The 15,806-nt window shown below is 53.6% G+C and overlaps 1 protein-coding gene across 1 annotated transcript; it reads right to left on the reverse strand.

The window, feature by feature from the left end:
- Window positions 1–206: 206 nt before the first annotated feature.
- Window positions 207–12,593, reverse strand: LOC103632729 (uncharacterized). Its single transcript, XM_008654473.3, has 7 exons — window positions 12,199–12,593; window positions 10,813–10,965; window positions 10,657–10,723; window positions 2,843–2,926; window positions 2,631–2,752; window positions 2,022–2,098; window positions 207–1,651 (listed from the first exon to the last, which is right to left on the reverse strand). Exons 1-7 carry the CDS (start codon window positions 12,471–12,473, stop codon window positions 420–422), a joined length of 2,010 nt encoding a protein of 669 aa, XP_008652695.1. The 5' UTR covers window positions 12,474–12,593; the 3' UTR covers window positions 207–419.
- Between the last annotated feature and the right edge of the window lie 3,213 nt (window positions 12,594–15,806).

Here is a 15,806-nt window from a genome sequence, read left to right on the forward strand (position 1 = left end):
GAGTGTAGTTTAAATAATAGATAAAAGAGATATTCTTAACGACGATGGACTCATTCCTCGAAACGTCTCGGACGACTTTATGCCGGACCGATCGATTCGGGGATACTACTTGATGTTTCTTTCATGCAAGTACCACATGCATATGCACACTAGGCTTTAGAAGCACCAGCAGAAGCACAGGAGAGTACTGAACTCCAAGAATTTTGTTCAAGAAATCAAGTTCAAGCTGCAGCACCTGCATTCTCGCGTCATGTTCGCGAAAGAGTTTAAGGGACTTCGGTGGGGCCCTCAGACACTACTCTATAGTAAGAACAAGCACAGCATGTCACTTCTAATATAGTATGGCATACTCGCCACATCCACTGAATTAGCCCGGCAACCATCCAAAATGTGATAGAGGATATCATCATCGAAAAGGGTCAGTCGTCATCAGAAATCACTATCATGTCTCGGGCAGTGCTTTGATCTGGAGAAGTCAATGGATCTGCTGGCTGAAGAAATGGAACAAGATCCAGGCATGGAGCAGAATCAGCAGATGGCTGCGCCTGATGTACAGTTGCTGGAGCCACCGCCACCTGGTTACCAGTAGTAACAACTGCATGGTCTTGCGGTGCCATCTCGATTTTGTGGCTACTGACAGAGGCATGTGTCCCGGAGCTGGCCAATGGCTCAGTTTTGTTCTTCTTTGATCGTGAATAAGTCAGAATTCTTGCCCTTTCTCTTCTCCTTCGCTCTGTTCTTTTGTTTACAAGGGGCTCGGGCGATCCACTTGACCTGTCTGATTCGTAGTAGTTCAGCCACGCACTCATCACAGCGTACTCCTTTTCCTCCACAGGCTTCCTTTTGCATTTTCCCTTTCGCCGCTTCTCTGGTGCAGCAAAGGCTGATGCTTTGGGTCTGATTCCAGGGGCAGTTGGCAGGATGGTGTTTTTTTCCTGAATGTCTTCGCGGTCATGCTGCCTGCTTGCCTTCTTTGAGGAGCTCCTGCCCAGTAACTTCTCATTGCTGGGGCCCATCAAAGAGAAAACTTCTTTCTTTTCCGGTGCACCCAGGTCTTGCTTCAGTTTTTTGTGAGGGTCAGCTGGCTGAGAACAGGCTTTCTGAGCAATCTGGAGCTCATGCCAGTCTCCTGGTTTCTTCGAGGTATTGGTTTTTGGCGATTTTGCATCGTTGCGGCGCTCTGCTGAGGAGAGAGGGTTATTCTCTGTCGCAACCAACGCATGCTTTGGTTTTGTTGTTCCCTGGGGTACAGAAGGGAGAACACTGCTTTTCTGAAGATCATCAGGCTTATGTCGCTTGCCAGCTTTCTTTGATGTATGTCTCCCCGGTGATTCTGCATCACTGTAGCCTTCCACAGACGCAGGCGCTTGCTTCGCCATCGCAACCAATCCATGGTTTTGATTGGGTTTTCCTTGGGCCGCAGCAGGCAGAACACTTGTTTCCCCAACCATTTCAGGACTGTTCCTCTTACCTGCTTTCTTCGAGGAGCTACTTCCCTGAGGTTTCCCATTGCTGCCACTCCCTAGACAAAGATGCTTGTCTTCAGCATTTGGTTCTGTGGATTTAGTACTCCACTCTAACTGCAATATAGATGAACTGGATTCTTGAATGTTGGACATTTCTGATGGCAAAGTCAGAAGCAACTGAGCACCTGGAGGGTATATTGTGTGAGTTGATATGGCAACATGGCCTTACTAGAATGATAAGCATCAAATGACACTGACCAGTGGTGGGATTACCAAAGTAAAAAATTACGGTCTAATATGTCAAGCTTTTGGTACAGTCTGCTTTGTTGCTTCAGGAAAATGGCAAGCATGAAACCCTCATGAAGAAAAAATATCACAACACAATTTTTTTTTGTTGCATCTAAGAATAAAAACAATCATGTACCTAGCTCAGTTTATGTGTATATACAAGTATAACTGTATTTAGACAGACACATTTGGCTTCCATAATCCTTATTGCATAGATCAGTTTTTACAAATATAAATGCATATTACATACAAAAGCAGGACATATACCTCCTGCAACTTTCTTTTGAGATGGTGCTTCTAACTTCATCGTTTTTTCATATGTACCAGAACAGTCATTCTTGTGGCTGCCAAAAATAATATAATCAGTAACACATGTCTTTGCATACACAAATGGAAGCATATGCTGATTAATATTATTTGGAGATACTCTTAAGGAACAATTGGATCTATACCATTAAAAGATCCAAACTTTAGATATATACCATGGACCCCACATGTCATTGACTCATGTGGACCCACATGTAAGTGAGATAGTAATGGTATGGATCCAAAGTGGTGATCTTTTAATGGTATGGATCCAAATTTCCCTACTCTTAAGTGTGGTAATTGAGCCTATTCGAAAACAGCAGAACAGTGGAATGTAAAATTAGTAATAAGTTTAAGATTATTTTTTGGACGTAGTTTAAGGTTAAATTTGAGAACAAATGCAACGCCTAGTTCTGAAGGCACTGATTAGTTATTCGCTAGTGACCTTCTCGTAGGATAAACCTTTTAAAAGGACTCAAATGGCCCGATCTCCAATTTTATTTGCTGCCGTGCAACAGCCACTCTGTCCAAATATGATAAGCTTTGATTTATTATAGTAAACATTCTTACTTGTGCCAATAACAAAGCATGTTCCCACAGGATGCATTGATGTCATCGTTCTCAATGCAGCAGGCATCAGATGGAGGACCCTGGTTTGTGAACCTCAGAAGTGTATCACCACAAGACCTACACTAGAAAGTAGTAATAGAGCATGCCACATTATGATAAGAGTACTAACACCACAAAAGAGAGATAGCACAGCGAGCAGATTACAGTAGTACCTTCCATACAATACCCTTCAAGCTACGGGGCTCTTCTGGGATGAAATCATGGCGGGTGGTGATATTGTACCCACCATTTGGTCTCTGAAGCACAAGAGAAATCACCAACATGGCATAACAACAACGGAACAACAGAGCCTTTTAGTCCTAAGCAAGTTAGGATAGACTAGAGTTGAAACCAAATAAAAGCTACAAACCAAGATTCGGGCACGTAGATAGTTATTTACCATTCGCTCCTATTCAACACTAAACATTTAGATATATTTCATCCTTCCAAGTTTCTTTTTATTGTCTCTTCCTATGTCGGTCTCCTACTGCCTCTCTTCACATTACTATCACGCCTTAGAATCCCACTGCACAATGATGTCTTTAGAAGTCTCTATTGGACATGTCCAAGCCATCTCAATCGGTGAGGAGAAGCTTTTCTTCAATTGGTGCTACCCCTAGCCTACCACGTATATCACTGCTTTGGAGTTTGGACTAGATCCCTTCTTGTGTAGCCACAAATCCAACATATGCATTTCTGCAACACTTAACTGCCGAACATTATATCTTTTTGTAGGCCAATATTCTACACCATACAATATAATTCTATTATCGTCATCCTATAAAACTTGCCTTTTAGCTTCTATGGTACCATCTTGTTACATATTGCTGTTGGCATAATAAAAAAACTCGGCCGGGAGAGAAAGACCGCCCTCCCGGTGTTATATTAAGAAGAGACCGAAACATGGTCCCGGCTGAGAAAACCCTCGAACCCTTCCCTCTCCATCACTAACAGGCCGATCAACTGTCCACTCTGCAACGGCCCGGCCGGAGGGTGGCGCACAGGATATCGATCCCCGAGAGCGGGTGAGGCACAACGAGGGGATTTTTTTTAATCCAGCCCGAAATTCGTCCACTAGGGGGATCGAATCCCGGACCTGGAGGTGCTACTCGGAAGCCTTAACCATTACGCTAGAGGCCTTTCGCAGTTGTTGGCATAATTGTATGCTCTATTGTAATGGGCCTCGGCCTACCTAACTCTGTTATATTAATGCTCTCCCAACACTGTTTAGGGTTAGGGTTTTCTCTCACATGGTATCTAGCTAGGTCTTCCACTCTCCCTCCCACAGCGCCATGGATGCCGGCGGACCTTCCGCTGGCTTCCCACCCCTGGTGCGGGCGCGGTCCGCGCCCCACGGGAAGCCACCCTCCCCCCCCCCCTCGTGCTGCTCCGACGGCCAGGGTCTTCTCCCCCGCGCCCGCCCAGGCCGCAACTTGGCACGCCTCTGCTACCTCCACCACGGTTGCGTCGGTGCCGTTCCCCGTCCCTGCTACCACAGTAGCAGCCGTCGTGCCCCCAGCCTTCTTCGTTGCGACCGACAGCCTCACCCAACCCGCAGTCGGCATTCCCTGCTCTTTCCCAGTGGCCGTGATTCCTCCCAACGACCGTGCGAACAACTTTCCTTGTCTTTCTCCCGTGCCGCTGCCTCCCCGCGGACATCGCCCACCGCCTAGGTTCCTTCAGCCTCCACCGGCAACTTCTCCTTCATTGTCGCTGCTCTCTACCGCATTGCCAAGCAGCTGCGCAACCCCAGCTCCGGCTTGGGCCCTCACCGTCGACGCCTTCGCACACAACGCGCGTGGCACAGCCGCGCTGTCCACCGTCAGCGCCCCCCACCTGCTCGCCACTCCTAGCCCCAACCCCCCTCCCGGTGGCTCTGTGGGGGTGCCCTGCTGCCTTCCTGTGCCGCCCTCGTGCATCCCTAGCCGCGACAGCCTCCCTCTACGTGCCAGCGGGTCACTCCACTTCCGCGACGACGACAACTCCCTCGACGGTCCCTCTCCCCTGTGCGGTCTGCCATCACCCCCTATGCGCCCAGGGCTACCTCTGCCGTCACTTTCCCTCATGACGCACATGGCCCAGTCGCGCTGTCCACCGGTGGCACCCCTCCCCTGCGGCCGCGACCTTCTTCCCTGATGCCGACACACCCCACGCGGCCCATTCCCTCGCCGCGGAAGCGACCACCGCGCCCCTCTTTGGCGTGCCTGCCCACCCTCTCTCTCTAACCTGCGTGGGCCCTCACTGCCCCATCCGGTCTCACTGCCCCGACGTGGTCGTCACTATACAACCCCTGGATCGGGACCATATCTATGTGGCTGGGCCCGGCCATGGGTGCTTCTTTGCCACGTCCCCCACAGCCGGCTCTCCTGACAGCGCCATTGGAGCCTCCGACTCTGCCTCTTATCTCGCTCCCAAGGACCCCACCTCGGCCCCTTAAAACGTTGGCTCGAGGTTGGCACCAATCTTCCCACACCACCTCGTTCGGTACCATGGCGTTGCCTCCGCCCCCCACCTCACCCAACTGGGTGGTCGACTCCGACGCCTCCTTTCACACCACTCCTACTGCCAACATGTTATCTCACTCACATCCCCTCATCACTCCTCTATCATTGTAAGGGACGATTCCACCCTCCCGATCACCTCAGTAGGTGGTTCGGTTCTTCCGGGGCCGTTCTACCTTAACGACGTCCTTGTTGCCCCTTATATGATTCAACATCTTCTCTCGGTTCGTCGCTTCACTACTGACAACCACTGTTCTATGGAATTCGATCCCTGGGGGCTCACCATACGAGACATTACCACTCGTGTTGTGCTCGCTCTATGTGACAGCTCTGGCCCTATACTCTATTCGCTTTCCGGCCCCACCTACCTCCTCCGTATTGCCCCACCCTATGCCTTCGCCGCTGCTGCCACTGCCTCCACTTGGCACCGCAGTCTTGGCCACCCCGGCCACGACATCGTTTCTAGACTCCCGTTCACCTCGTCCATTCTCTACCCCCGCGGCAACGCTGCCTCACCTTGCCATGCTTGTTAGCTTGGTTGACACACTCACTTACATTTCATCTCTTCTACGTCCCGCACCTCTCGCCCATTTGATCTCATCCACTATGACCTTTGGACCTCCCTGATACTGAGCCTCTCCGGTAACTAGTATTGTCTGGTGATCATGGATGACTTCTCTCACTACCTCTGGCCTTTTCCCCTCCGTCGTAAGTCTAACACCTTCCCACCCTCTCACTTCTTCGCTTGGGTGTTGACTCCGTTTCAGTTGCACCATCTAGGCTGTTCAGTGGCAACGGTGAGAGTTTGACAACTCCACGTCTCATGCATTCTTCCTCTCGCACGGCGTGCAGCTGCGGATGTCCTGTCCCTACACCTCCCTTCAAAATGGCAAGGTCGAACGCATGATTCGCACCATCACCAACCTCATTCACACCTTCCTGTTTTAGGCCTCCCTTCTTGCTTGTTACTAGGCTGAGGCCCTCCACACTGCTACTTACCTCCTGACCGACTCCCCACCAAGGCGATCAGTTATCCCACTCCTTCACCCTCTTCGGCACCTCCCCTTCCTATATACACCATCATGTCTTTGGTTGCGCCGGCTATCCAAACACCTCTGCCACCGCTCCCCACAAACCCGCTGCCTTTTCCTTGGGTACTACTCTAATCACAAGGGGTATTGTTGCCTCGATCTTCTGACCAATCACATCATCATCTCCAGACATTTCGTTTTTGATAAGGTCTCTTTCCCTTTTGTTGCTTCCTCCCCACCTCCTGATCCTGACTCTCCTCGATGCCGATCATGTCGCAGTACCTCCTCTTGCGGCCTCGTCACCTTCGCCATGCGCGACCAAATCACCTCCGCCTGTGCCACGTCGCCTCCGCCTGCGCCACGTGCAGCCCCATCGACTCCGCCTGCACCACCAGTAACGTGTGTGATTCGATCCCCTGGTCCCCTCCGCTGAGTCAGCCTGTGCCTTGTCCCGCTCCTAGGATGAGCCACTGGTGTACCATCCGGTCGCTCTCCACTGCAACCCACGCCACGTGCACCCGATGGTGACGCGTTGATCGGTCGGCGTTCTCTGCCCTATCGACTGGCTGGTGCTCACGACCGACGCTGCCCCTCCATTCACGCTACTCTCACCGACCCCCATTGGTGTCGCGCCTTGGAGTACGCGGCCCTGCTGGCCAACCACACTTGGGACTTGGTGTCGTGTTCCCGTGGCACCAACGTGGTTACCGACAAGTGGGTTTTCTGCCACAAACGTCTGACGACTCTCTGGATCGGTACAAGGCCTGCTGGGTCCTTCGAGGTTTCACTCAGTGCCCCGGAGTAGACTACGACGAGACCTTCAGCCCCATCATCAAGTTCACCACCGTTTGGACCGTCCTCTCCCTCGCCTATCTCTTGAAACTGGGCGGTCAACCAGCTGGACGTCAAGAATGCCTTCCTACACGACACTCTGACCGAGACGGTGTACTGCAGCCAGTCGGTTGGCTTCGTCGACTCCACTCGTCTGGGTCTAGTTTGTAAGCTGAATTGCTCTCTGTTAGCCTCAAGCAGGAGTCGGGGGCTTGGGGTTTGATGCAATCGCTTCGCCTCCTACTTGGTCTCCCCTGGCTTCATCGAGGCCAAGTCGGACATGTCCCCGTTCATCCATCGACATGGCAACGAGACCGTCTACCACCTCCTCTACTTCGACAACATCGTACTCATGACGTCCAGTGTCACCCTCCTCCAGCACACGATCGCCACCCTTCAACGCAAGTTCACGATGAATGACCTGGGTCCTCTCCACCACTTCCTGGCCCTCCTCCAGCGCACGATCGCCACCCTTCAACACAAGTTCGCGATGAATGACCTGGGTCCTCTCCACCACTTCCTGGTCACCATCGAGCGGCGCCCCAATGCCTCTTCCTTCACCAGCGCTAGTACGCCCTCGACATTCTAGAGTGGGCTGACATGTCCAACTGCAAGCCCTGCTCCACGTCTGTCAACACTCAGGCGAAGCTCTCCGACGACGATGGCCCCCTATCAACGACGTCACGGCCTACCCGAGCCTCACCAGAGCTCTCCAATACCTCACGTTCTACAGGCCCGACATCGTCTACGCGGTCCAGCATGTGTGCCTTCATATGCACACCCCACGCGAGCCCCACCTCGCCGCTCTCAAGCGGATCCTTCACTAGTTTCACGGCTCTGTCGACTTCGGCCTCCTTCGGCCCTCTATGCCCTCTGAGCTATTGATCTACACCGACGCTAACTAGTTTGGCTGCCCCCGACACGCGCTAGTTCACAACCGGCTACGCCGTGTTCCTGGTCGCCAACCTCGTCTCCTAAACACCGAACGTCACCGGCAGCGACACGCTCGCGAATGAAGTTCAGGTCGATCTCCACGTGCTTCGTGCTCTAATGCTGCACGAGGTTGGTGGAGAGGTGGACCGCGCTGACATTGTCGTAGTAGACGAGGGTAGCGCGCTGAAGGGGGCTGTGGAGCTCATGAAGAAGTTGGCGCATCCAGGAGGCCTCGGCCACGTCGTTGGCCACTGTGTGGTACTCGGCCTCGGTGCTGGAAGGGGAGACGACGGGCTGCCGCTTGGTGGCCCAGGAGACGAGGTTGGCACCCAGGAACACTGTATACCCGGAGGTTGACCTACGTGTGTCGGGACAGCCAACCCAGTCAGCGCCAGTGTAGACCACGAGCTCCGACGTCGGGGATGGTCGAAGAAGGAGGTCGTAGTCGAGGGAGCCGCGGAGGTAGCGCAGGATCCGCTTGAGAGCGGTGAGATGGGGCTCCCGCAGGGTGTGCATATGCAAGCACACCTGCTGGACGGCGTAAGCGATGTCGGGCCTAGAGAAGGTAATGTACTGGAGCGCGTCGGTCAAGCTCCGGTAAGACGTCGCTCGGCGATCGGGGGCCCGTCGTCCTCAGAGAGCTTCGCCTGAGTGTCAACAGGCGTGGAGCAGGGCTTGCAGTCGGACATGCCAGCCCGCTCGAGGATGTCAATGGCGGATGAAGGAAGAGACCTTGAGACCGGCGTTCGGCGGTGATGACGAGGAAGTGGTGAAGGGGCCCCAGGTCCTTCATCGCGAACTTCCGCTGAAGGGCAACGATCGTGCGCCGAAGGTCAGCGGTGGATGCTGTGAGCACAATATTGTCGACGTAGAGCAGGAGGTAGACGGTGTCGTCGCAGCGCCGGTAGATGAAGAGTGACGTGTCCGACTTGGCCTCGACGAAGCCGATGGAGGCCAAGTATGAGGTGAAACGACTGTACCATGCCCGCGGCGCCTGCTTGAGGCCGTACAGGGAGCGGTTCAGCCGACAGACCAGATCTGGACGAGCGACATCGACGAAGCCGGTGGGCTAGCTACAGTAGACAGTCTCCGTCAGAGTGCCATAGAGGAAGGCATTCTTGACATCCAGCTGATGGATCGTCCAGTCCTGGGAGAGGGCAAGGGAGAGGATGGCGTGAACGGTGGCGAACTTGACGATGGGGCTGAAGGTCTCTTCGTAGTCCACTCCGGGGCGCTGGGTGAAGCCCCAAAAGACCCAACGGGCCTTGTAGCGGTCGAGAGATCCGTCCGATGTCAGCTTGTGGCGAAAGAGCCACTTGCCGGTGACCACGTTAGTGCCTGGAGGACACGGCACCAGGTCCCAGGTGTGGTTGGCTAGCAGGGCCGCGTACTCCTCCATAGACCGCCGCCAGTGTGGGTCAGCGAGGGTGGTGTGAACGAAGGAGGGGGCCGAGGTGGCGTCTGGTGGAGTGGTGATCGTATCAGCGGCCAGAATCAGCCGGTCAACGGGGCGAAGAACACCGGCAGTGCGCCGAGTCACCATCAGGTGGACGTGCCCGAGGTCGCGGTGGATGGCGACCAGGTGATACACAGCGGCTCAGAGTGGGCCGCTGGGACGTTGGGGGCCGCAGGCGTGGCCGGCTCGCGGCGGTGATAGACGACGGCGGGGTCGGCAAAGCGGGTCGCGCTCGTCGACGAGCCCAGGTTCGTGGGTGCCGAAGGACTGGCGCTCCTGCGGCGGTGGTAGACGAGGGCGGGATCAGCAAAGCGAGTCGTGCTCGCCGACGGGGTCGCGCGTGGCGCAGGAGGAGTTGATGGGGCTGCGCGTGGCGCTGGCATGGTCGACGGGGCCGGGCATGGCGCGGGAAGAGGCGCAAGAGGAGGCGTCGAGGCCGCACGTGGTGCAGGTAGCGGCGCAAGGCGGGGTGCCTAGGTGGAGGAGGGACCTGATGGGACTCAAGTAGGGAGTCGTATCGGTGGGTGGGGAGGAGCCAGCAAGGGGGAACACATCTTCGTCGAAGACGACGTGACGGGAGATGATGATGTGGTGTGAGGTGAGGTCAAGACAGTGATACCCCTTCTGGTCAAGAGAGTAGCCGAGGAAGAGGCAGCGAGTGGAGCGTGGGGCTAACTTGTGGGTAGCGGTGACGGAGGTGTTAGGATAGGAGGCACAGCCGAACACGCGAAGGTGGTCGTAGGATGGGGTTGTACCGTAGAGGGCGAAGTGGGTGGCTCACCGCCTTCCCTAGAGGTGGGTGGCGGTGTGCAGGGCCTCTGTATAGTAGGTGGTAGAGCGAGACGCCTGGAAGAGTAGGCAGCGGATCATATCGGTGGTGGTGCGAATCATGCACTCGGTCCGGCCGTTCTGGGCAGAAGTGTAGGGGGACGAGAGACGCAACCGGACTCCGTTGGAGAGAAAGAAAGAACGGGAGGCGTGGTTGTCGAACTCGCGGCAATTGTCACACTGCAGGGCACGGACCGGGCGACGGAATTGGGTGGTTACCCAAGAGAAGAAGTGTGAAGGGTGGTGAATGTGTCAGACTTCAACCGAAAAGGAAAAGTCCAAAGAAAATGGGAAAAATCATCCAAAATCACCAACAGGGCATAACAGCTTATAGGTCTTCAGACAGGAAACATAACATGGTGATCATTTACAGTGCGTGAGTAGGTTTCCATACAGGAAAGACTAACCTGGTGATCTTCTACACAGCATGAGTTAATGGCATCCATCCAAGCACGAAAAGCAGGGCCATGATTGCTGGCACGATTTAACAGAAAATCTAAGCAGCTGACAAGCAGGGTGGAGCTGGCATGACATAACTCTTAATTAAGAGCAGAAGATGTTACCTGTCCTTCTTGTGATGCTTCACGTATATGATTGCGTGGATCATATAATGAAGCAATGCATTCTTCCGGTCAGTACATGAGCGATACTTCAGAAATGACTCCGAGAGTATAATGGTATTTTGTTGTTTTGAAAAGGAGCAAGATCCAAAAGACCTGCACAGATAACCAAATTAGTGTTTCTAGTATTCAAATTTCAAAACTAAATCATTAAATAAGGATATATTTAGCTAAAACAATAAAATGGGGAATACCAATATTTGTTATAAACTTTTCAAGTAAGATCTTTTTTGGGCAAGTATATCTGTTATCCGGACATTAAGATAAACCGTTAAGCATAACAACCATTGAAAGTGTCACCAAAGTTCCTATTTTGCCTTTTGGTGATATTTAATTCAAGTTGCCGGTCAGTACATGTTGCCCATCCATTTAAAAAATCAAAAGTCGGGTGCATATACAAAGTACCTAGTAAACCAGCTAAGCAACTATAAACAGTTTGCGCATGATCAGAAACTTCTTTCTGTAGTATATAAACAATTCAATCATGCAGAACTGAAGTACCAAGGGGAGAAAAACAAATGTATCATTCGCTCTCCTTTTACACAGAGGTACCATAAATTCATAAGCAAGATAAACGATTCTTGTGAAATTCCCGGGTTCCAACAGGAGATGAAGTTTTCCTCTCACCTAGCATTTCATGATCTCCATCAGAGGAAATGAGGTATGCTCAACATCGTAATGCATATTATAACTAGCAGTACGCTCCATATCCTAAAACTACTCAACTACAGAGTACAGTACAGACTACAGGTCTACAGTAGAGATTCAACAACCAAATAGGAGAGAGAAATGAATCTCCATGGTCGAACTGTCGAAGGGAGCAGTAGAGCACAGCAAAACGGGCTCCTTTTTCATGTGCCTGGTCTGAAAGGAAATCAAGGTTTTTGTGAAGATCAACGAGTTGAATGCATATGATCCTAAAACCATGATTCCCAGAAAAGCGAGAAGAAAAATATAAAACCGAAGAAATTTACTCAAAGAAAAGTGAAGAAAATGGTGTATGATGACGATGGAGCCAGATTCTGCCTGGATTGGCGGGCACCAAACCAAAATCAAAGAAATGGAGAGGGCGGCATAGTCTGCAGTCTACACCCAACCGCGCCAAAATTTTCCGAACCCAAAAGCTTTAGCAGTACACAAGAACAAAGCCCTGAAATTTATTGGAAAAAAAACAGCCCTAAAAGAAACACCCAAAAATGCAGCCCAAGAGAAGTTCAGGACGCGGAACCCCAGCGCCAAACTGCGCGAAAAGGGGCAGCTTTGAAGTTTGAACGTGCGAACCAGAGCCGCTGTCCGGATAGGAGTAGCCAAGAACTAGAAAACCCCAACCTTCTGGCAAACGGCAACGAGGAGGTCCACTGGACGGTGAAGCCGGCGGCAGCCAGCGCGCCCTGGAAGTAGAGGCTGTCGTAGTGGTGGAACAGGTCCCCCACGTCCGGGTTCGGGTCCGCAAGGTCCGCCTCCGCCACCGCATCCTCCATAGCCATGGCACCACCGCCAAGCAGGCCGATCAACCGGCGCTCCGGCACTGCCCCCCTCCCTCGAACCCACGCACCCGCGCCACCGACCGGAGAAGCCTCTCCCCTCCTCGCCTCACATCTCATCGGCGCCGAGCTTACGAGGGGGAGAGACGGAGACGGATTTGAGCTTCGAGTGTGAGTAGGCACTAGCACTAGGCAGGGCTTTAGTAGGTTACATGCAGATGCATTGGCAAAGAGTGTTTGGTAGAGATGGCAACGGTTAGAAAATCGGGCCGGAACATCTAATCTTGTAGGTTTGTTTTTCTTAATGAGCCTAGCCTGTTTAGCATGTAAAAAGCGGGTCGAAAAACGAGCTAAGCAGGTCGGTAAGCACGGTATAGTGCAAAAAGCGGGTTTAACGGACTTAAAGTTAAACGGGACGTGCCGGGCTAGCCTGCCGTGCCTAGTTTCCTGTCTCAGTCCCGCCTGCTTATTCATGTCGAGTCGTTCGGGCTCGGATCGGTTTGGTGTTGAACTCGTGGACTTCGTGCTTATTGGTCATCTATAGTTTAGAGCCGACACGACTCGCCGCGGACGTCACACTAACGTCTAGGCCCCACCTTTTCTGCCTCTCTTGTTTTTCTTTTTTTCTTTTCCATAGGGAGGCCTACGGAGAGGAGGCTGCGATTGACGGCTGTGATGGTTATTGAGCACCACATTGATCGAGGGGACCGTCTGGCCCGGTTCGGACGATCCGCGGTGGTGGTATGGACGGTTCTCGCGCAGAATTAGTTAGAATTTCTAGTTTCTTACGGGATTTGTTAGCTAAATCTGTGAAATTATGTCACACCTGGATTTAAGGGACAAAGTCACGTGCATCTCATATATGCGCCAAAGTCACGTGCATCTCATATATGCGCTAAAGAAGACAACACATATAATAACAGAGTGTATAGAGATAAATGTCACAATAACATCAGAGTACTTATTACATTGCGGAAGTCTTACAAAATATAAGATAAATATAAAACTAACTAAAGAGTACTTATTACATTACGGAAGTCTTACAAAATAAAAGATAAATATAAAACAAACTAAAGTCCATCATTGGCGCCATAAAGTCAACTGGGAGACGCTACCTAGATCAAGTCGAACTCCTCGTTGTGTGGCTCCTCTTGAACCACATGTTCTTCTCCTGTGGGGGTGTGAGACAGCAAGTGTGAGCTCACATATGTTCATCGCTCAACAAGTTGTGGGAATAATATGCATGAACTCACCAAAGGTGGGAGTTCATGTGATGTGTAAGGCTGATCAACAATAGGGGTTAAAGCTGAGCATTGCTTTTAATAAGTTGGTCAAATTTTATTAGCAGTTACTAAATGTAAGTAGATACCAAACCATAATAAGAATAGAACAAAATTAATAAATAATCCCATGCAATGCAAATGACAAATTGAATTTAAGTTCCATGATTTAATCATGCGAGAGTTCTGAGTTGTTCATGACCGTGAGCTCGGCTAGTGTCGGCGTTTTGACCCCGGGGGTCCGTGGACCGACGAGTAAATTGTCGTCGCGTGTCCTAGCCCAGATGGGTCGGCGCGAGACGGAGCACAAAGGGGGGAAAACAGCAAAGGGGAAACCCGCTGTCGGGGACCATAATTAGGGGTACCCTCAAGACGCCTAATTCTCAGCTGGTAACCCCCATCAGCATAAAGCTGCAGAGGCCTGATGGGTGCGATTAAGTCAGGGATCAGTCCATACGAGTGACTCGATCACGCTTCACCCGAGCCTAGCCTCGGACTCGGGCAGCCGACCTCGAGGGACTTCCGTCTCGCCCGAGGCCCCCCTTTTAACGGCGGACACATCTCCGGCTTGCCCGAGGCCTTGGCTTCGCTAAGAAGCAACCCCGACTAAATCGCCGCACCGACTGACCGAGTTGCAGGGGCATTTAACGCAAAGGTGGCCTGACACCTCTATCCTGACGCACGCCCCCCGGCAGAGCCGAAGTGACCGCCGTCACTCCGCTGCTCCACTGACCGGTCTGACAGAAGGACAGCGCCGCCTGCGCCACTCCGACTGCAGTGCCACTCGACAGAGTGAGTCTGACAGGCAGTCAGGCCTCGCCAGGGGCGCCATAGGGGACTCCGCTCCGCCCGACCCCAGGGCTCGGACTCGGGCTAAGACCCGGAAGACGGCGAACTCCGCTCCGCCCGACCCCAGGGCTCGGACTCGGGCTAAGACCCGGAAGACGGCGAACTCCGCTCCGCCCGAACCCAGGGCTCGGACTCGGGCTAAGACCCGGAAGACGGCGAACTCCGCTCCGCCCGACCCCAGGGCTCGGACTCGGGCTAAGACCCGGAAGACGGCGAACTCCGCTCCGCCCGACCCCAGGGCTCGGACTCGGGCTCGGCCCCGGAAGACGGCGAACTCCGCTCCGCCCGACCCCAGGGCTCGGACTCCGCCCTGGCCTCTGCCGAACGACTTCCGCCTCGCCCAACCCAGGGGCTCGGACTCGGCCTCGGCAACGGAAGACAGATTCGACCCCAGCTTCGGAGGAGCCCCCACGTCGCCCGGCCTCGGGCGCGGGCCCGCCACGTCAACAGGGAGCGCCATCACCACTCTACCCCGAGCCGACTCGGGCCGCAGAGAACAAGACCGGTGTCCCATCTGACCAGCTCTGCCAGATAGGCAATGATGGCGCCTCCCAAGCTCTATGACGACGGCGGCTCTCAGCTCTCTTACGGAAGCAGGTGGACGTCAGCAAGGACTCGACCGCTCCGACAGCTGTCCTTCCGCCAAGCTCCGTTGCTCCTCCGACAGCCACGACATCACACCAGCAGGGTGCCAAGATCTCTCCGGCTGCCACATTGGCATGTACTTAGGGCGCTAGCTCTCCCTCCGCTAGACACGTAGCACTCTGCTACACCCCCCATTGTACACCTGGATCCTCTCCTTACGACTATAAAAGGGAGGACCAGGGCCTTCTTAGAGAAGGTTGGCCGCGCGGGACCGAGGACGGGACAGGCGCTCTCTTGGGGCCGCTCGCTTCCCTCACCCGCGTGGACGCTTGTAACCCCCCTACTGCAAGCGCACCCGACCTGGGCGTGGGACGAACACGAAGGCCGCGGGACTTCCACCTCTCTCACGCCCGTCTCCGGCCACCTCGCCTCTCCCCCCTTCGCGCTCGCCCACGCGCTCGACCCATCTGGGCTGGGGCACGCAGCACACTCACTCGTCGGCTTAGGGACCCCCAGTCTCGAAACGCCGACAGTTGGCGCGCCAGGTAGGGGCCTACTGCGTGCTGACGAACAGCTTCCCGTCAAGCTCCAGATGGACAGTCTCCAGCAACCTCTCCGGCCTGGGACGGTGCTCCGTTTCGGGAGTCTTGAGTTCATGTCCTTCGACGGCAGCTACGACATGATACTCCTTCCACCGCCGCGCGACAACAACAATGGCGGCCGGCAACCCGCCCGCCGG

Source organism: Zea mays, chromosome 7, assembly GCF_902167145.1.
Source record: "Zea mays cultivar B73 chromosome 7, Zm-B73-REFERENCE-NAM-5.0, whole genome shotgun sequence".
NCBI classification, from domain to species: Eukaryota; Viridiplantae; Streptophyta; class Magnoliopsida; order Poales; family Poaceae; genus Zea; species Zea mays.